At 38.9% G+C, this 21,719-nt stretch overlaps 5 protein-coding genes across 5 annotated transcripts in view; 4 read left to right on the forward strand and 1 right to left on the reverse strand.

The window, feature by feature from the left end:
• LOC128515749 (histone H2AX-like) overlaps positions 1-10,399 on the forward strand; it is a 29,463-nt gene extending 19,064 nt beyond the window's left edge. The window contains exon 3 of the mRNA XM_053489903.1: positions 9,993-10,399. Coding sequence (XP_053345878.1) covers positions 9,993-10,384 — 392 coding nt within the window. The 3' untranslated portion in view covers positions 10,385-10,399. The remainder of the gene's footprint in view (positions 1-9,992) is intronic.
• LOC128515752 (histone H1-like) lies at positions 8,230-8,867 on the forward strand. The gene has a single exon (XM_053489905.1). It carries the CDS (start codon positions 8,265-8,267, stop codon positions 8,865-8,867), a length of 603 nt encoding a protein of 200 aa, XP_053345880.1. The 5' UTR covers positions 8,230-8,264.
• Positions 10,400-11,087: 688 nt separating the features above from the next.
• Positions 11,088-17,764, forward strand: LOC128515621 (uncharacterized). Its single transcript, XM_053489706.1, has 3 exons — positions 11,088-11,501; positions 14,992-15,163; positions 17,403-17,764. Exons 1-3 carry the CDS (start codon positions 11,097-11,099, stop codon positions 17,720-17,722), a joined length of 897 nt encoding a protein of 298 aa, XP_053345681.1. The 5' UTR covers positions 11,088-11,096; the 3' UTR covers positions 17,723-17,764.
• A 671-nt stretch (positions 17,765-18,435) lies between these two features.
• LOC128515762 (histone H2B-like) lies at positions 18,436-18,830 on the forward strand. The gene has a single exon (XM_053489916.1). It carries the CDS (start codon positions 18,446-18,448, stop codon positions 18,818-18,820), a length of 375 nt encoding a protein of 124 aa, XP_053345891.1. The 5' UTR covers positions 18,436-18,445; the 3' UTR covers positions 18,821-18,830.
• A 2,360-nt stretch (positions 18,831-21,190) lies between these two features.
• LOC128515756 (histone H3) lies at positions 21,191-21,601 on the reverse strand. The gene has a single exon (XM_053489910.1). It carries the CDS (start codon positions 21,599-21,601, stop codon positions 21,191-21,193), a length of 411 nt encoding a protein of 136 aa, XP_053345885.1.
• Positions 21,602-21,719: the final 118 nt, after the last annotated feature.

Here is a 21,719-nt window from a genome sequence, read left to right on the forward strand (position 1 = left end):
CCCATATTCTTTGGACACCAACAGACAGCAGACATACACTTTATCGCCAAAGTATTCATTCGCCCATCCAAATAATTGAGGTGGTCCTCATAAATCAGGTGTTCCAATCAGTTACATGGTTACAGGTGTATAAATTCCGCTTCTACACACATTTGTAAATGAATTGGTCGCACTCAGGAGCTCAGTGATTTCTAGCGTGGTATCTTGATAGGAAGCCATCTGTGAGTGGCCATAAGTCCAGTTATGAAATTTCCTACTGATTATTCCACAGTCAACTGTTCATGGTATTCTAACAAAAAGGAAGTCCTTCTCACACTCTAAAAACTAACTCAGAGGACCTTTTACCACTACTTGATTTAATACATGGATGCAAGTAAAACATTCTAATTAATTGATTTAGATGAACTTTCTAAGTTGCAAACTTTATTTTTTATAAGTTGTGATCAAATAATAATGCTGGTAATTATATCAACTTAATTTTGCATGTCATTTAAACTCAAATTTAATTGTTAATGGGTTGAAAACAAAATTTAAGTTGTCTTAACTTTAAAAAGTTGGCATAATAAGTTCATTCTTTTAAGTTATATCCTACCCCCTATGCCTGGACGTGTTCCAGTGGTAAGATTGTGTGTTAGCAGACTTATAGGCTAACCAAACTCAATATAAACAAAATTTCATGGTGAGTATTGTAACACTTCAATTTACATCTAATAGTTCTACTAAAGTAATGAATTTGCACTTGTTTCATTGAGATATCTGCTCAGCAAGAGAGCTGATCGGAAAAACTTTATTCAAGTTTTGCTAATTTGACCATTTGACTGTAAGCTACGTAATGTTAACTAATTTCAGTCACAGCCACAGTTTTTAAAAATCTTTTGTTCATTCACATGGATGGCTGTGTGCTTCCACTGTAGGCAAATTGTAGTAGCAAAGAAGTAAAAGCAGAGTGTTTCTTTTATTTTAGTTTGCTTGTATTTTAGTTACTTTTGTAATACAATTCAAAGTTAATATTTGTCTGGGTTTTGTGGTATTTTTCATAACATTAAAGGGCATGTAAAATGTTGGTATTGTGATTCTGACAGTATCACTGAGGTGTATGTGTCCACCTGAAATTAATATTTTGCATTAATAGTTATTCAATAGACATTATCAATCTAATTAGATTAGTGTGTTAAGTTTGACAATATGGTTTTAAAAAATGGGCTGTGAGTGCAAACTGTGTAAATTTATCTCTCTCATTGGAAATGACTGTCATTCAGAGCTTAGTCTCTTGGAATGTTCTATGACATGCTACTTGGCTTTTGACTGTTATATTTATAGAGATTTGCCTAACTTTTTTGTGATAGCATAATTTATTATGCTCAGTTATTCTTAATGAGGACCAGTTGAATTTTGAGTTTTTTATTTGCATTTAGTGCAAGATTTATATATGATTTGTTCACATACTCAACTGCAGTTGAAAATAAAAGCTAATTGCACAAAAATAATGGTTGAACTAATGTCTTTTTTTTAATCTACTACAGTAACAAAAACCAAAAAACCCTACATAAAAAGAAACCTGAAAAAAAAAATCTATTTGGAGTCACTTAATTTTTTAAATGGTTGCTATTTGAAATTTTGTATAAATTATTATAGTAATTAAACAACATATAAAATTGCTTTAAAACAATATGGTAAAGCCATTTGGAGCAACATAATTTATACAAGTTATCAACTTAAAAACTTGCCTTTTGTCTAACAGTTAATAAGTAAGGGGTAATTAAAATAATCTTTGACTGAAGAGGAAAAGCTAATTCCCCCAACGCAAAGAAGCTTGTTGGTTCAAAATAATTTCAAATGAAGTTGTCATAACGCAAAAAGACTAATGCAAAACGTTGCGTTAATTTTTTTTGTTAAGTCTAAACATTTCTTTTTAGAGTGCAGTTTTGTTCACCTGTTTTATATATAAAAAATATAAATATATATATATATATATATATATATATATATATATATATATATATATATATATATATATGAAGAGATGTCGCTGGTCGTAGAGGTCTCTGGGTGTAACACATTAGTGTACTTGGATTACTTTTTTGATGTAACGAGTAATCTAATGCATTAGTTCTGCCATTTAAGTGCTCAGTTATTTCATTATTTTTTCATAAAATAAAAAATCCGTTATTTAGACAATTTACGTAATCCGTGAGCCAGACAGCAGTTCTCAGTTCTCAATCCCCTAGTGTGTGTGTGAAAGTCGTCCTACAAGCCCAGCCCCAATAACCCGCCCCCCTCTGTTATTCCTGCTGTTATACCCCTATCTCACCTATGCGGTTCGACTATGCAAGGTTGAACGTGTGGAAGATGGGAACCTAAACACAGCGCCAAAACTCGCGGTTAATCATGATGAACCCACATCACAAACTTGCTGAGTGATGATGGTAGAATACAGTAATTATAAAGGTCTTGACTAAAACAACATGCATAAGGAATCACAAAGGAGTTTCCTTTTTTGCAATAGAAAACTACTCCAACTGGTTACTTTTATCAGAATGTAACACGGTAATGTAACTGACTAATTTTTAAAGAGAGTAATTTTGTAATGGAATAAGTTACTAGAACAAACCTTATGCTCCTCTTTTTTAAGAACTTTAAGTGACTGTCTCCTTTTATTCAGGGTCATCACAAAACCAAAGATGTTACTGAAGAAGAAATCCAGCCTGTGGAGAAGACACTCATGGACTACATCAGCTCTGGGAAGGTTCCTGGGAAAGCCCATTGCCTCAAATGCATTGAAAGTTCACCAGTAGCACTTAAAGGGAGGAGTTGAGAGGGAGTGAAAGTTTATGTGAAAAACCGCATTGATGTTTTAAAGTAAGACTGTGTAAAAATAAGGTAAGCTCTGAAATTGCTGAGACATAAAAGATTAAACAGATACAATTTTGGTGGAACTCTAAATCTTTTCTGTACTCTAAGTCATGTTTGGATTTTTTTTTCTGTTAATTTAATAGGAATGTGTTTTTATTTATAACAACAGATAGATTACTTTGGAGAGTGATATATGGTGAATTTAGTTTTTTGATCAGTGACTCAGTTATTTTAAATAAAACTGAACTAAACTTTAGAGTGTGTGCTTAGTACTTTTACTCCCACCACATACTGTATGTATTTATAGATACATAGTTGTTTTGATAAAAATAAAAGTAAGTGACGTTAAATATACATTCACTGTCACATATAAGCTATAACCCAAGGTCAAAGGCATAATATTGTAGCATTTTACTGCCAGAAAAAATGTTGGAAAGACAAGCGAACTTAATTGCTGCCCAATGCAATGACTGGGAGTACTTTATTTAAACAACCTAGTACAGTCACCGTATAGCATGAACAGCACATTCACACGAGAACCTAAACCCAATTCAGCCTAAGCATGAATCAGATCATATTCAACAGGTCACACAAACCCCACATACAAACATGGCCGAAGCCACTAACCCAAACACCCTTCCCCAACAGGGTGAACACACAGCAACCCCTCCCGCAAGGCATTAACTGGGAAAATAAAGCCTTCATTACATTTTTATTGAATATGGAGTCCATAAAATAATAATAATAAAAAAATATATATATATAAATAGGATGCAGAAATATTTTTTTAAATTTCAAATAATAATTTTCTTTATAGTACAAACATATACTTATTATTTATGGTTGCAGATGTGTTACAGTATGTATATTTATGAATAAATCTAATATAGATAATATTAAATTAAAATAATAAATCTAGTCTGGAAATCCTCACGGTACAGGAAAAACAAGTGTGTGTGTGTGTGTGTGTGTGTGTGTGTTTATCAGTCCAGTCCCTTTGTGTTGAGGAGACGGATGGCTCGTGGGTAAAAACTGTTACACAGTTGTTGTTTTTTTTTCCTTTTTCCAGATGGCAGGAGGGTGATAAGTGAGTGTGAGGGGTGTGTCTTGTCAGCCACAATCCTGGTGGCTTTGCGGATGCAGCATGTAGGGTAGATGTATGTGAAGCTGGGCCCTCCTTAGCTTTCCCAGGAAGAAAAGACATTGGTGGGCTTTCTTGTGCAGAGAGCTGGTGTTGAGGGACCAGGTGAGGTTCTCCTGCAAGTGGACACCCAGGAATTTTGTGCTCTTGACGATCTCCACAGAAAAGCCATCAATGCTGAACGGAGCGTGATCGCTCCGTGTCCTCCTAAAGTCAACAACCGTGATCGCTCCGTGTCCTCCTAAAGTCAACAACCATCTCTTTTGTCTTATCAATGTTCAGAGACACTGTAACAGGCAGGTGATGTCTTCCTGTAGTTAGTGATGGCTTGTATGCCCTGCCACATGCGCCATGTGTCACTGCTGTCCCTGAAGTGGTTGAGGATTCTCTGGGCGTGTGCGCCTCTCTGATGGCCTGGGACAGTTTGGCCCTTTCTGTTCTTAGGACCACCTTGTCCCCCACTCTGAAGGCAGAGTCTCGGGTCCTCAGAAGTGTATACACCTCTGCAGTAATCTATGGTTCTGGTTGGGTCGTGAGATGATGCTCTTGGGGACAGTGACGTCACCGGTACACTTGTTGATGTAGCTGGTCACTGATGACGTGTACTCCTCCAAGTCGGTGAAGTCACCGTAGGTCGCAGCCTTCCTAAACATGTTCCAGTCAGTGTTCTCGAAACAGTCCTGAAGAGCAGAGATGGCTCCTGCTGGCCAGGTTTTTACCTGCTTCAGAACCGGTTTTAAACGCCTGACGAGTGATCTGCATGCTCGAATTAGCATAACAGAGATGTGGTCTGAGTAGCCGAGGTGGGGGCAGGACTCTGCACGATATGCGCCAGGGATGTTTGTGTAAACACTATCCCCTCTTGTTGCGAAGTCCACATACTGATGGAATTTAGGAAGCACTGTCTTGAGATTTGCATGGTTGAAATCTCCAGCAACAATAAACAGTCCATCGGGGTGTGTTTTCTCCGCGGTTTAATGCCGTAATGTTATTCTCCGGTGGAAGCGCTTGTGGAATTATAACATCGCAGGTGACATGAAAAAGGAAAAGCACCCAGCCCCCCCCCCCCCTTTTTAATGCTTATTAGGGCTAAATAACATTAAGAAATCAGTATTTGGTGAATGAAGCATACTGTACTGTACATACTCACTTGTCATTATTCACAATATAAGGAATAGCTTATACCCCTCGCTGTAAGATGTGGTGTTGTATGTTGTAGCGCGTTTATTTTACTCAGTATATGGACATTGGTCCACCACCAGACACTTTTATACCTCAATAACTTGGTAAAATTCATTCAAGATGAACTGCGTCAGAAGCTATGTGATCTCGGCTTGCTGCGGGCCTCCAGTCCTCGGCGTTTTCTGATGCCGATGGCCAAAGAAGGGGACATCGTAAGTGGGCTGGAGTCTGTGCTAGGCTAAAATAAAACCCTAGCTGGCCGGCTCTTCCGTCCATCATCTTATTAAACGTCTGCTCCCTCAACAATAAACTGGACTACATCTGACTCCGAAAGACTACACATCGTGAGTTTAGGGACTTCTGCGTCTTTGTTTTCACTAAGGCTACGTTTACACTGCAGGTCTCGTTGCTTAATTCTGATTTGTTGCTTATATCTGATTTTTTTGACCGTCTGTTTACACGTTCTTTCAACTATGACTCATCTCCGATACACGTGTTTACACTTGCCATACCATATGAAACATTGCACATACTTAAAGGGAGGTTCTTGCGCTACATACTAGCCAAGATAGACGAAGGTGAAATATGCTTAACACTAGCTCTGCGATATATGCAAAGTTCGAGAAAGGTCACCATGGAAAAAACGGCATAATTGCAGCCTGCGCATACAGTATATTTCAGCATGATACTTTTATATTCCAGCATAGCAGGTTGATATAAATATTTTACCCTACATTGTTGCATTATCAATATAAAGTTTTGCAGAAACAATTATTGACAAAAGGTTACTTGTCCCTTTTGTTTTCAATTTTTTTAGTGTTTAACACACACAACATTGAAAACACTGAAATTGCAAGTTATAGTGAAGTGAGCTTTGAAATTAAGAAAATTGTTTTATAATTTCAAATACTCTCATAACAGTTCTACATGCAACAGGCCCAAAACCTGCCTCCAATCTTCACAGTCCATTGAGAGGGCATTTGATAAGGACAGCTGACGTGGGTGGGTGTGCTTTCTGTAACTACAAAAGACAAGAGTACAGTAAGTCATTCTGGCCCCAATAGATGGACAAATTTCTCATACACACCGATAGTAGCTGTACCATGGTATATAGTATTGTGTTTGACAGTACCCTGGTACATATTTGCTGAAAGAGTACATGTACCACAATGTGGTAATCTGGTTCTACTATGCTCTTCCTGTGTTTACTTTGAATTACAGTAATTAAAAACAACTTACCGAGTAGTAGCGTCCGCGTCGCGTAACCGCACAGCGGCCACCAGTAACTAAAAGTATATTACAACCGTAATGATTTAGCACTACAACTGAAAGTGAATGGGAAATGGGCGGGCGTAGTTCTTGTCCACATTGTGTCCGCTGGCAGCCAGAGCTCATGTTATTTCATTATAAATCCACAATTATATTGATGAATGCAACTTTTACCGCACATATATATTTTTTTATCATTGGTTTAGAATATGTGAGGAAAGAAAGTCTGAAGTCTAAACCATTTCATCTTAGGTCAGGCAAAAATGGCCATATACATAAACAGACAGAATAAAATTGTAAAAAGTTGAAAAGCGCTTTGGGGAAGCTGTGCGTGTGCAGTTTAGGATGATGAACTGCACACAGGTTTTTTTTTTTTTTTTTTAAGCTTGATTACATAATTAATGTTTTAACCAGTACATATTTAAATGTTTTACCAATTTTTTATCCAATTTATTTATTTTTATCCAATTAAGTCTTTTTTTAATTATTATTTTTACTGGTTAAAACCAGTGCCACGGTGAACACAAAATGTTTAAAAGTAAAATCAAAACTCAGTCTCTCTCTCTCTCTCTCTCTCTCTCTCTCGATTTTTCACTCTTAATCAAGTTTGTTAGCTCCTGAGTTTACTTGTATATATAATTGGTGATAAATTCACAATTTATCAAGAGCAGCAAAACAAAAGTGCATGAAATGTGTTGAGAAATAGGCTAATTATTGTACAATGATTTAAATCAGATAATCAGTAGCCAATGGGCCAGGGGTAGCTCAGTGGTTAAGGCATTACGGACTACGGTTCGGAAGATCCCAGTTTCAAACCCCACAACCACCCAGTTGCCACTGCTGGGCCCTTGAGCAAGGCCCTTAACCCTCAGATGTGTAATGACATTAAACATTTCCCTGAAATTGGTGTCCACCCTGTCATTTGGGAAAACTGTCAGTTTGAAAAAAAGTTGTTAATATAATCATTGACTTCACCACCCACATTTTGCCTTTCCTCTCTAGAGAAAAAAGACACTAAACATATTCACGTATACAGTATGCTATAATTTTCATCATATTGTGATTGTAGTTTGATGCCAAGCTTAATATGTCGACAAGAAATCCAAAATATGTAAGAAACAGTACACAGTCACCTGCAACAGTGAGTCACTTTGCTAACTGAAGGTACATCATGTGATCATAGGATGGAATAGTGTGGGACATTTCTTAGACGGGTGCCAACAAACAAACAAACAAGACAGACCTCCCCCACACCTGACACACACGCGCTCTCAACCTGTCTCCCTATAATCTGTGCTTTACACAGGCCAAATCAAGCTTCGTTTAAAATTTTATACACAACGCCCGGCCAGTGCTCATACATCAAGCTCACAGACGGGGCTCGCCTTCAGGTCGGACCAGAGTGCTTACAACAGCTCGACCTGTTTTTGTCCGGTTTTTAGACACAACACGCACGAAATGCACAGTCCCCGGCTCGAGCAGCAGGCACGCCGCGCACTTTTATGGCTATTGCGTGAAAGTGCGACTGTCTAGCAGGTCATGCTGGGCCTTAGAAGAAAGAGGAAAGGCCTTTCTCAGTAATCGTGTGCTTGAACGCTTGAGATCTGCTGTCAGGACTCGGTTTTTCGCCAAGAAATGTCCGGAGAAAACACAGTTGCTAAGATGTGACGGAAGTGCAGTCATTCCGCGCCTGCCTGGTTGAGTCTAAACCGTTCTCATGTGTGTTTTAAGATCAGTCCCCCACCAAGGGCAGGGAGATTCTAGTGTGTTCCAGCGTACTCAGCGTTACACTCGCTTATTCTACTTAGCTTCCTGAGAGATGGCAGAAGTGGCTCCTGCTCCCGCCGCCGCGCCGGCTAAAGCGCCCAAGAAGAAAGCAGCTTCGCGGCCAAAGAAAGCTGGTCCTAGCGTCGGCGAGTTGATCGTCAAAGCGGTTTCCTCATCCAAGGAGAGGAGCGGCGTGTCTCTCCCCGCCCTGAAGAAAGCTCTGACTGCCGGTGGATACGATGTGGAGAAGAACAACTCCCGCGTTAAGCTCGCCGTCAAGAAACTGGTTGAAAAGGACATCTTGGTTCAGACCAAAGGCACCGGCGCGTCTGGATCTTTTAAGCTGAACAAGAAGCAGACCGAAGCCAAGAAAACCGCGCCCAAAGCGAAGAAGGTGGCCGCAAAAAAGCCTGCCGCGGCGAAGAAGCCCAAAAAGGTAGCGGCTAAGAAGGCGAAGAAGCCCGCCGCCGCCGCCAAGAAGTCTCCTAAAAAGGCGAAGAAGCCCGCTGCCGCCAAGAAAGCTACCAAGAGCCCGAAGAAGCCGGCGACTCCTAAAAAGACAGCCAAGAGCCCAAAGAAGGCAAAGGCCGTTAAGCCTAAGGCTGCGAAGCCCAAGGCGCCGAAGGCAAAGAAGGCAGCTCTTAAAAAGAAGTAGACGTTTTAGGTTTTTTTTCTTTCATTTTGATTCAACTAAACGGCTCTTTTAAGAGCCACCCACATTGTCCTGTAAGGAGCAATAATATTCCGTATTTATTTATAGTCACTCTTCGTTAGCGAAGAAGCATGTGATTGAGTGAAGAAAGGTCTTTAATCATGTGTTGCATTATATTTTCAAACGATTTTATAGTTTGCATGTTCTTCCTTCTGTTTTTATTTACATTCCCACAGGATCTGTTTTAAGGTTGTTTTAGCGGACATTTCAATATATTTTAACCGTGCATGGATGTATACAGCACTATTTCTTCCTTTCATGTTTCTTTCCCGAGATTAATCTTTAAAGAGCCACCAAAATTGTCAAGGAGCAATCATTTTCCATTTCCTGTTCTTGCAATCATGCAATCATAAACAGATGACGATTATTTACAGTTGACTGTGTACAATACATACATATATACACACAAAAAAACATTAGACACCTTGATTTAGATTGAAAAAAAAAAAAGGTCACCACTTACTTCCTATGTGAAATACTATTGTCCTATTTTTACATCTTATACTGTACATTTTGTGTTGCAATACCCGTGTACACTCATGTGACACACAATGCAGTTATTTGAACTTTAATGGACACACGCTTTCTGTTAATTAACTCAGGTTAATATTGTGCGTGTGGATCTGAAAGAAAGGAAGAGAAAGTGACACACTGCAGTCTCATACCTGCACTGCTTCCTGCCACAGTCTAATCAGAATCGGCTAAATCACTGATCAGATGGGGGTTTGGTTGTGTGTACCCAATATGATATTCTTTCATATCTAATATGTTTATAATTTTATATATGTTTATAAAATCAGATTGATGTTATTTATAATGTAATTAATGTTTTATGCTGTGAATGCTTTGGCATTCATGCCAATAAAGTTCTTCTAAATTGAACTGAACTTCTGAGTATGGGAGGTGTTTAGAATTCGACGGCCTTATTTGTGATTGGTTGATTTTCTACAACAATTGGAGCCAATGAGAATGAGAATGCAGGCAACGCGACTGCAGCAGTTGAACCTATATTAGAAAGCGCTCGGGTCATGTGTTACTTTACTTTGTTCGCTGAACATATCTCGGAACTCATCATGTCTGGAAGAGGCAAAACCGGGGGGAAAGCTCGTGCTAAGGCCAAGACTCGCTCATCCAGAGCAGGATTGCAGTTTCCCGTGGGCCGTGTTCATAGGCTTCTCCGTAAAGGGAACTACGCTGAGCGCGTTGGTGCCGGTGCTCCGGTCTACCTTGCCGCCGTGCTAGAGTATTTGACCGCTGAGATTCTCGAGCTGGCTGGTAATGCCGCCCGTGACAACAAGAAGACTCGTATCATTCCACGGCACCTCCAGCTCGCCGTGCGTAACGATGAGGAACTGAACAAACTGCTTGGCGGAGTAACCATCGCTCAGGGTGGTGTGCTGCCTAACATTCAGGCTGTGCTTCTGCCCAAGAAGACCGAGAAGCCGGCCAAGACCAAGTAATTTTACTCACTCCTATGTTTGTCAGTACCCAAAGGCTCTTTTAAGAGCCACCCATTTGTTCCTTTAGAAGTGCGGTTTTCTTTCAATTCGTAATCATGGGTATAACCCGTGATGAATAGGAACTATATAAACCTAAAAGAATTTAGAACCAGTTCTTCAGTCCGGGTCTACTAGTGTGCTACACTATATGCTTGCACATATTGTGAGAGGGATTGTGTTCGGCAGACAGTAATATTTCGCGCTACATTGTTGTGTAGAAATGTCTTCCTGTTTAAAGGAATGAATACTTCATGAGTACTCTGGTCTGATCTGAATGCTAACCGGCCGTTGCGTACAATATTGCTTGTGAAAAATTGAAAGTGGAACTGGTAAAAAAGGAAATAAGATTATGATGTTTTGACGTTGCTTTATAAACGTATATTTATGTACATGTTCAAAATCTATACCCTTGTAAATAAAATAACATTCGATGAAGTTCTTTTAAAACGCAAGCAGTCCGCTTAGTTTGGCATACATATAATAGGAGTTTCAAACGAGTCGGTGGTGGAAAAGGAGCCAATAAACACGAGGTGACGTAACGTATTGGAACCAATAACAGGCCGCGCTGTAAAGACGCCCAATCAGCGCAGTCGAGCGTTAGGCTGTAAATGGGCCGCGGTCTGTGCCTTTCGTCATTCTGTTTTTCTTCGAAGAAGTCCAGAGTTCCTTGGCGATGGCAAGAACTAAGCAGACCGCGCGTAAATCCACCGGTGGTAAGGCGCCTAGGAAGCAGCTCGCCACTAAAGCTGCCCGCAAAAGCGCCCCGGCTACCGGCGGCGTGAAGAAGCCTCACCGTTACAGGCCCGGCACTGTGGCTTTGAGAGAAATTCGCCGTTACCAGAAGTCTACCGAGTTGCTCATCCGTAAGTTGCCGTTCCAGCGCCTGGTGAGAGAAATCGCTCAGGACTTCAAGACTGACTTGCGCTTTCAGAGCTCGGCTGTCATGGCCCTGCAGGAGGCGAGCGAGGCCTATCTGGTCGGCCTGTTCGAAGACACTAACCTGTGCGCTATCCACGCCAAGAGAGTAACCATCATGCCTAAGGATATTCAGTTGGCCCGCCGTATTCGCGGAGAGCGCGCTTAAACCACAACTCCGTCTAATCTACACAAAGGCTCTTTTAAGAGCCACCTCGATGTTTCACAAAAAGCAGCATTTCTCAATTTTCTAAAATTATGGCATTGTGTTTGTACATGTTTCTGTCATAATTTGACTTGAAAATCTTACATAATATATCCACAATAATGTTTGGCAACAAATTTTAATATAAAAATATTTATACAAATTTGTTTGTGTTTATAATCATATGTAATTATCAACGTCTCTTGCACTGCCTAAACCTTTATATGTAATGAAAAGGTAAGAAGAAAATTTACAGACGACAGATGTTAATAATAAACTTTTGTCATATAGTCTTTTAATGTCATGTAAAGCTTGCAAAATCTGACCAACATGAAAAGCAAATCGTGCATTATATATTTAGAATTGTTTGTGTATTTTTTTTATAACCTCTCTCTTAAATATGAAAGTGTGGCATCACATTAAGCGATTTTGACACTGACTTGAGCTATTTTACTTTACAAATGCAGTACATAAGTATTAAAATTATTTTTAAGTATTATAGTATGCTAAAGTGAGATGGGGTATTAGCAGTTAACAGATTATGGGCCAAACTTCGCTGAGTGATGATGGTAGAATAATTATAAAGGTCTTGACTAAAACATAAGGAATCACAAAAGAGTTTTGTTTTTTTTGCAAGGGAAAAGTGCTCAAACTAGTAACTAGAAATCTTTTTTTTTTTTATTTCAAATAAAATTTTTCTTAGTTCTACAAACTTATTGTTTATGGTTACAGATTTTGATACTGTAGAATTAAGTAAGTAGAATTTAAGTAGAATTTGGGGATTTTAAAATTTTGTAGGTTACAACCATGCCTCAACTATGCTGTTATTACATAAAAAAAAAAAAAACGATTGTCCTCATGCTTCACCACCTAGTCTGGAAATCCTCACGGTGCAGGAGAAACGTGTGTGTGTGTGCGAGCGTGTGCGTGTGACCCAAAGTGTGATAGAAGATGATGTCTCATACAGTAAGTGATATCTGATTGATCAATAACCACTGAAGTAGTTACTGTATTTCTGCATCTGCTTTAATGTTCCTGTAGGTCTTTTAACAGCTGTTGTAATATTTTTTTTCTTGTCAATTTTCTCCACTTCCTGATTCTAACCATTCTGATGTTTTATAACTAAAATTAGAGATCCTATGTGTCAGGGTTCTTTAATTTTTGACCTGTTATCTGTTACTTTGATTTAATACATGGGAAGTATTAAACTTTGCATAAAAAATTAAAAAGTTCTAATTAATTGATTTAGGTGAACCTTCTAAGTTGCAAACTTTATTTTTTATAGGTTGTGATCAAATACTGTAATAATGTTGGTAATTCTTCCATGCTTGGTCTCAGTGCACGGGCGTCACTCGTATAGTCAACATCCTTTCACATGTGTACTGTTTACTATAACACTGTCACTACGTGTGTCCGTGTAAAGCATCTTTTATACTACTAGTGCTATATACTAGTACTAGTGGTATAGTGAACTAATGTCTTATTAAAAGCTACTACATTAACAAAAACTGCAACAAAACTACCAAAAAAGAAACCTAGAAAAAAACAAATGTGTATATATATATATATATATATATATATATATATATATATATATATATATATATATATATATAAAAAACAGGTACATGAAAATGCTTCAGTAAAGCCCAAACCTCGGCTGAATACTCACAAAGGGAAGAAACCTGCTGGCATTGTTGAAACTGGTACAGGTGGAGACATCCAAGTCATAAAATCCAAACTGGTGAGTGTATTTGCAACAAAATTCTCTCCTGATTTGGACTCTGAGACTTTGACTAAATATATGAAAGATAAACTTGGGCGTGATGTAACCTGCCAAAAGGTAGAAGCTGTACAAAGTCGGTTCAGCTCTTTTAAAATAACCGCAGAGTGCAAAGAAGTAGATGAAATGTATAATCCAGAGCTGTGGCCTGAGGGCACTTTTGTGCGGCGATTCTATGAGGCACGCAAACCTAAATCTACAGCTATGTCAATATCAGTGATGAATGTGCCTGTAATGGGATCAGGGGTACCCTTATGCCTAGTACTAGCAATAGTGATGGTGCTCAAAGTGGTGTCATACAACTCACGAGGCTTGCGCCTAGGACAGAGTGCTGGGGACAGAGCACGTCGGAGTGTGGTTGACTAGCTACTGGAGACCACAGATATTCTCTGCCTGCAAGAGACATTTTTAGCCAAACAGGACCTTGATAAACTTAATTCTGTCCACAGTGATTTTCATGGAGCAGGAGAATCCACAACAGATTTAAGCACCAAAATGGTGCGTGGTAGAATACCTGGAGGCGTGGCCATTTTGTGGCGCAAGAAATATGATCCAATGATTAGTATTATCAGATTAAAGGTGGACTGGTGCATTGCAATTAAAGTTGTGCATTCTATGAATGTTTTTATTATTTTAAATGTCTATACCCCATACGACTGTTATAAAAATGAAGATGAATATATGAATAGATTGGCTTTTTTGAACTCTTATATTAGGGAATGTGCATATGCAAATATATTTGTGATGGGTGATTTGAATGCAGATATCTCTGATGACAAATCTCTTTTTGGTCAGCACTTGTTACAGTTCTGTCATGATAGTAAACTGGTTCTTTCCAGTATGAATTTTCTCCCTGCCGGTAGCTATACTTACATCAGTGAAGCTTGGAACACTATATCTTGGCTGGATCATGTAATTTGTACAGCTGATGCTCATGAAAGTCTGGAAAAAGTTGAAATTCTGTATGATTTGACTACAACTGATCACTTACCTGTCTCTATGATTATAAATGTCGATAACTTGCCTGACTGCAGTAGTTTGACAGAAGATGGTGCCAACATGGGTAAAGTGGATTGGGATAAACTACATAGAAAGGATGTCTTGTACTATTGTGGGAGGACGGATGCTCTCCTAAGGGAAATACAGCTACCCATGGGTGCTATTTTGTGTTCAAATATTAATTGTGATGATGTCACTCACTGTAATGATCTATGTGAAATGTACTATGGTATAGTGAGTGCTATACATGATGCTAGTTGCCCACTATATACACATTCCAGAAAGGCTAAGAATATTAAGCCTGGTTGGAATGAGTATGTAGGTGACTACCAAGAAGCTGCTAAGACGGCTCATAGGTCCTGGGTTATAGCTGGTAGACCCAGACAGGGGCCAGAGTTAGAACATAAAAAACATACCAGGGCTAAATATAAATATGCAGTGCGCTTTGTTGAAAAACATGAGGAAGCCTTAAGAGCTCACTATATGGCGGGAAACTTGATTGGCAACAATGTCACTGAGTTCTGGAAGGCTACAAATAGGGCCAAGACAATATTGCCTTGCCATATCGAGGGTGTATCTGGTGCAGAAAATATAGCAGAGCTGTGGAGACAGCACTATGCAACTCTGTTTAATTGTATTAAAAGTGAGCCCTATTGTGTGGGTAAGTTAAATGAGGATTTAATTCACTTTACTCCAAATGAGATCTATAATGCTGTAGAGCAACTAGCTGATAACAAAGCTAGTGGCAAAGATAACATCACTGCGGAGCATCTCAAGTTAGCCAGCCCTAGAGTGGCAGCCCTGTTATCTATTTGCTTCACAGGGCTGATGACTCATGGTATACTGCCAGACACCATGTTGACCGTCACATTAGTGCCCGTTATCAAGGATAAGGCAGGGAAAATAGGGAGTCTTGACAATTATAGACCCATCGCTCTAGCTAGCATTCTTTCAAAGGTGTTAGAAAAGTTGCTACTAGATAGACTGAGTGGGCTCATTTGCACTACAGAAAATCAATTTGGCTTTAAGTCTCAGCATAGTACTGATCTATGTATCTATGCCTTGAAAGAAGCTGTTGAATACTACAGAAGGCAGGGCTCTACAATGTTTATTGGGTTTATTGATGCGTCCAAGGCATTTGACAGAGTAAATCATCATAAGCTTTTTACTAAACTCATGCTTAGGGGTGTGCTGGGATGCATCATACGTATACTGGTTTACTGGTATGCCAAACAAAGCATGCAGGTTAAACGGGGAAATAGCCTATCGGCACCCTTCAGTGTAAGTAATGGAGTACGGCAGGGGGGGTTTGTCTCCAGCCCTGTTTAACTTATATATGGACAACCTTTCAAAGCAGTTGGGGAAATGTAAGACGGGTTGTGTAATAGGGAATACTCTGTTAAACCACCTGATGTATGCAGACGATTTAGTTATTGTGTCCCCCAGCACTGTTGGGTTCCAGCAGTTGGTGGATATATGTTCCAAGTATGGGGTTGAGTTTGATGTACAGTACAATGCAAAGAAGAGTGTTGTGTTGATTTGTAGGACTTAGGAAGATCAAAAGGTGCACTTCCCTATGTTTTACCTGTCAGGACACTGTATCTGTGTATCTAACTGTACAAAATATCTTGGGCATATTATTACTGACAAGATGGAAGATGATGCTGACATGTATAGGCAGAGACGAATGTTGTATATCCAAGCGAACATGTTGGTCAGGAAATTTCATTACTGCTCTGATGATGTGAAGGTGCACTTGTTTCGTGCTTATTGCACCCCTATGTATGCAGCCCCATTATGGGTCAACTATAAAAAGGAGACTATGCGCAAACTGCAGGTAGCATATAATAATTGTCTGAGAATATTGTTGAAGAAGCCTAGGAGTAGCAGTGCAAGTAAGCTTTTTTGTGACGTGAGGCTAAGTTGTTTACCGGCCCTTTTGAGGAAACTAATGTTTAAGTTTATGTGTCGACTTGATGAGTCAGAAAACTGTATTATAGTAAGGCTCACAAGTCCTATGTGTAGCTCGGTCCGATATCAAATCACATCTATGGAAGCATTGGTATGAGTGCCTTTTAAGACTCTTGTGAAAAAGGGTGTATTTTTATATGTTTATGTAGATTTTTTTTTTTTTTCCTTGTATATGTTGTATGTTCTGTTATTGGGCCTGGAGCCTGTAATAAAGATTGTGTATATATATATATATATATATATATATATATACACACACACATACACATACACACACATACACAGAACAAAAATATAAACGCAACACTTTTATTTTTGCTCCCATTTTTCATGAGCTGAACTCAAAGATCTGTAACATTTTCTACATACACAAGAGACCCATTACTCTCAAATATTGTTCACAAATCTGTCTTAATCTGTGTTAGTGAGCACTTCTCGTTTGCCGAGAGAATCCATCCCACCTCACAGGTGTGGCATTTTAAGGTGCTGATTAGACAGCATGAATATTGCACAGGTGTGCCTTAGACTGTCCACAATAAAAGGCCACTCTGAAATGTGCAGTGTGATCAGTATTTTTGTTCAGTGTATATATATATATATATATATATATATATATATATATATATATATATATATATATTCAGCCACTTAATTTTTAAAATGGTTGCTATTGAAATTTTTGCATACATTAATATAGTAATTAACTGTCCAACATGTAAACTTGTTTTAAAATAATATGGTAAAGCCAGTTGGAGCAAGATTTTTTTTTATGAGTTATCAACTCAGGTAAGGGGCAATTAAAATTATATTTTCCCCAACATAATGTAGTTTGTTGGTTCCATATAATTTGAAGTTGTCATAACTCAAAAAAATTAGTAATTTATGATTTATTGGTATGAAATATATTCACGCATTTTATATATTTTGAAAGAAGGGAGGCTTCTTCTCCTGCTAATATCACAGGGGAAACTTTTAAAAACATTCTATTGCACGATCGTCGATTTCAGCCTCTGCCCCCTTCGCCTGGTCTCAAGTAGGTCCTCTGGAGGCGTTTAACCGTGTGGTCACTGTGCCATGAGTTTCATTCAGTGTTTTACTTTCACAAGGTAGCACGATGTCAGGCAGAGGCAAGGGCGGTAAAGGACTCGGAAAGGGAGGCGCTAAGCGTCACCGTAAAGTTCTCCGCGATAACATCCAGGGTATCACCAAGCCAGCCATTCGCCGTCTGGCGCGTCGTGGCGGAGTAAAACGTATTTCTGGTCTGATCTACGAGGAGACTCGCGGTGTGCTCAAGGTGTTTCTTGAGAATGTCATCCGCGACGCCGTAACCTACACCGAGCATGCTAAGAGAAAGACCGTTACCGCTATGGATGTGGTGTACGCTCTGAAACGCCAGGGACGCACTCTGTACGGCTTCGGCGGTTAAACGTTCCAACAGCTAACCACAACGGCTCTTTTAAGAGCCACCCACATACTCAGCAAAAGAGCTGTTACCCATTGTGTGTTAAAGTGAGAACGTTAATGCTTAAAAAAAAAAAAAAAAAAAAGGTCTTCGAAACACGTAATGTTCCTTTTATTTTTTTAATATGCTTCTTATACCTCCTTTATAATTTTTAATTGCTTATATAGATAATTAAATCGGTATAAGTTGTCTATTAGTCAGAAGACGATGTGGTGAAGTCTTGTAGAAATAATTAGGTACTTAATAAATTAGGAGTCTTATTTAATAAATTAAAGCACTCGGATGCATAAAAAAGTGATTAAGACTGAACAAAGCGTTTAAAGTCTATTATGTTGGATCCGCTCTCCTTATAGAAGTAGGCTCCAAACCATAGCAAATATTAATGCTTATTTACAAATGTTTTTTTGTTTTTTTAAAGGTTGAACACTTATTTTCTGGATGAAATTATGGTAAGCATCTTTGTTTTTCGAAAATAAAAATAAGATAACCCGCCAGTGTCACGATTCAAAAAATCGGCGGGAAAGGGCACGTAGTGGAGGGAGGGCTCTCGAACGAGGAGTTATGGAATGTCGACCAATCAAAATCCGGTCCTGGCTTGCGCTTAATTACAATGTTTACTGTACATAGATGGCCCGCGAGGCGGAGCTAGTTATTTCTCTATCAGTATCGCTCAGAGGTGCTGTCACTATGCCTGAGCCAGCCAAGACTGCGCCCAAGAAGGGCTCGAAGAAAGCCGTGACCAAGACGGCCGGCAAAGGAGGCAAGAAGCGCAGAAAGTCCAGGAAGGAGAGCTATGCCATCTACGTGTACAAAGTTCTGAAGCAGGTTCACCCCGACACCGGCATTTCGTCCAAGGCGATGGGGATCATGAATTCGTTCGTCAACGACATTTTCGAGCGCATTGCCGGTGAGTCCTCGCGTCTGGCTCACTACAACAAACGCTCCACCATCACTTCCAGGGAGATCCAGACCGCCGTGCGCCTGTTGCTGCCCGGCGAGCTGGCCAAGCACGCCGTGTCTGAGGGTACCAAGGCCGTGACCAAATATACCAGCTCCAAGTAAAGCGCCTCACCGCCGCCTTCATCAACCCAACGGCTCTTTTAAGAGCCACCCATGTTCTCCGTTCAAGAGCGATTACCTATTCTGTTCGTGTGGTAGGAAAGTTAATAGCATCATTATGATCACATTTAAAAAGGTTTTCTTGCACTCATCTAAAGTCCAAGTTAATAAAATTTGTAGCTCTACTCTAAACTGCAAAATTGTTTCTAACCAGCACAGTAACTCAAGTCCACTTTTCAGTTACATTTTAATACGCCATTACATGAAAGATTTAGGTTGATATTCGGTGAAATTCAATGTTTTAATTACATTCTAATTCAATTAAATTGCTATACAGCAGTCAGTACAAGTTCTTTTCTTTTTTTTCCAGAATCATCTGGAACCGCCTGGTCAAAAAGTCATCAGCAGTACTCTTGAATATCACGTAAAGAAATTTGACACGAGAGTTCACAAGTTATTTGACAGATCCTGAGGTTTAGGCATTTCTGTGCCCTACCACTTATTTGTTTGCTAAATCAGCTGGTTCTAATATAGCACTAAAAAGAGAGAACTAATTAGTGACATCTGTTTTGTGTGCATGGCGAAATATAATTATTACAAAGAGTCAGACAAAAAAAATGTATACACACTTCAGGAAAAGAAAACCTTTTATAAATATTATAATACTAATCTATTGCTAGAAGTTAAATATCATAACACATTATGATAAGATTGTGATTCTTTTATTTTCTTAAAATTTAAGTTTCTGAATAAACGTATATACTGAATATATATAATTAGCCAAATGTGTAGTTCTTAATAGTCTGAATTATTTGAGCCTTCGCGTGCGTCTCGTATGTGAGGGAGATAGATGTGTTATTAACACACACACACACACCTACCATGTTAAGCACAATGTGAAGGTGGACAAATTGAGATACTCTGTTCAAATAGCCTTAAATATGCCCGGGCCTTTTTCTGGTCAGCACACATAGAATTAGTTTATTTAGGGGGCATGTGAGTGGAGAACACAACCCACTTCTTTACCATGTCCTCCTTATTTACAGGCACATATAGTAGATGGTAACCACAAGTTGATCACCTGGATATTGTTAATATGTGCATGATAACATACCTATTACCGATTGTGTGTCAAACAACAGAGCATCCAGTGTGTTAACCTTGTTCCAAGAGGCAGGGTGAAACCAGCACGGACTGTCTGAAAATAATAGTAATTCTTTTGATTGTGTAAAGCTGCTTTGCGGCAATGACAATTGCTAAAAGCGCTATACAAATAAAATTGACTTAAATACTAAGATTCAACAGTACTGAATGCCTCAAAATGTATTTTTAAATGATTTAACTGAAGTAAGATCATTTTTTATTGTGGTGATGAAAACAAATTGTATCATTATATATGCCACAGCAATCCTATTATTAAAAGTGTTATTTCATACTAATATACCAATACTTATACTGTAATACTAATAATCTCAACCCTTGCTATATATTGCATTTGAAAACTAAAATATCAGTCAGCGTCAAAATCAATAATCACTTATATTTCACTGAGAAGGATTAAGACAAAATACACAAAACTAGTCTTAATATCAAATGCATTCTTCCTTTTCATGTTGATGTATCGTCTTATTGTCATTTTATTTCCATTATGTGTAATATCAGACTACCAAATGCATCTATACACAAGCTTTCAGTGAAATTATAATAGTTTATTATAAACTTCTCATCCAAATCTTACCTAATGTCTTCTGTAACTTTTTTGTTACATTTGCATATGATGGCAATGGACGAGGTTACTTTGTCAAATTTTGTAGTTAACAGTTGGTGTTTTAATGATGCAACTGTTTTGCAAATAGTATTTATTCAAATGTTTATATATATATATATATATATATATATATATATATATAAAATTTTAGATTAGAGTAGAGTATGAATGTTCAAGTTTAAAGGTAAAATGCATGTTTAAAAAGTGATCAACAAACACATGGATCGTGCACCAATAGTTTATATGATATTTGATTAATAATTCTTGAAAGTATGAATATTTACACTGATATGAAGGTTTGGGGAGCGTTAGAGGAACATTCTGGAAACATAAAAAACGTTCTTTTCATTCTATTTTATTGTTGCCGTATGTTACTTACTGTACGGGTATGCTTATAACTGCTCAACACAAGTTGAGAGTTATGAAACTTTTTTGCACGATATACATATATACACATACATATCGTGCAAAAAAGTTTCATACACACATAGTACATAGTATATATAATATATAATTTTTAAGAAAATATGGAAACATGCTGACTTTTTTTAAACAATGAGGTGGCTCTTAAAAGAGCCTTTGTGTCGTTCGGACGGAGTTGTAATCTAAGCGCGCTCTCCGCGAATACGGCGGGCCAGCTGAATGTCCTTGGGCATGATGGTCACTCTCTTGGCGTGGATAGCGCACAGGTTGGTGTCTTCGAACAGGCCGACCAGATAGGCCTCGCTCGCCTCCTGCAGGGCCATGACAGCAGAACTTTGAAAGCGCAAATCAGTCTTGAAGTCCTGAGCGATTTCTCTCACCAGGCGCTGGAACGGCAGCTTACGGATGAGCAGCTCAGTAGACTTCTGGTAACGACGAATCTCCCTCAGAGCCACAGTGCCGGGCCTGTAACGGTGAGGCTTCTTCACGCCGCCGGTAGCCGGCGCGCTTTTACGGGCAGCTTTAGTGGCGAGCTGCTTCCTAGGTGCCTTACCACCGGTGGATTTACGCGCGGTCTGCTTGGTTCTTGCCATTGTTCAAGAGCTCTGCACTATGTTTTAAAGAAAAACAGTATGAAACACATCAGAGAAGGTGGCCTATTTACAGCATAACGCTCGGCTACGCTGATTGGGCGTCTTGAAAGCGCCGCCT

This window comes from Clarias gariepinus, chromosome 28, assembly GCF_024256425.1.
Source record: "Clarias gariepinus isolate MV-2021 ecotype Netherlands chromosome 28, CGAR_prim_01v2, whole genome shotgun sequence".
In the NCBI taxonomy this organism is placed as follows: Eukaryota; Metazoa; Chordata; class Actinopteri; order Siluriformes; family Clariidae; genus Clarias; species Clarias gariepinus.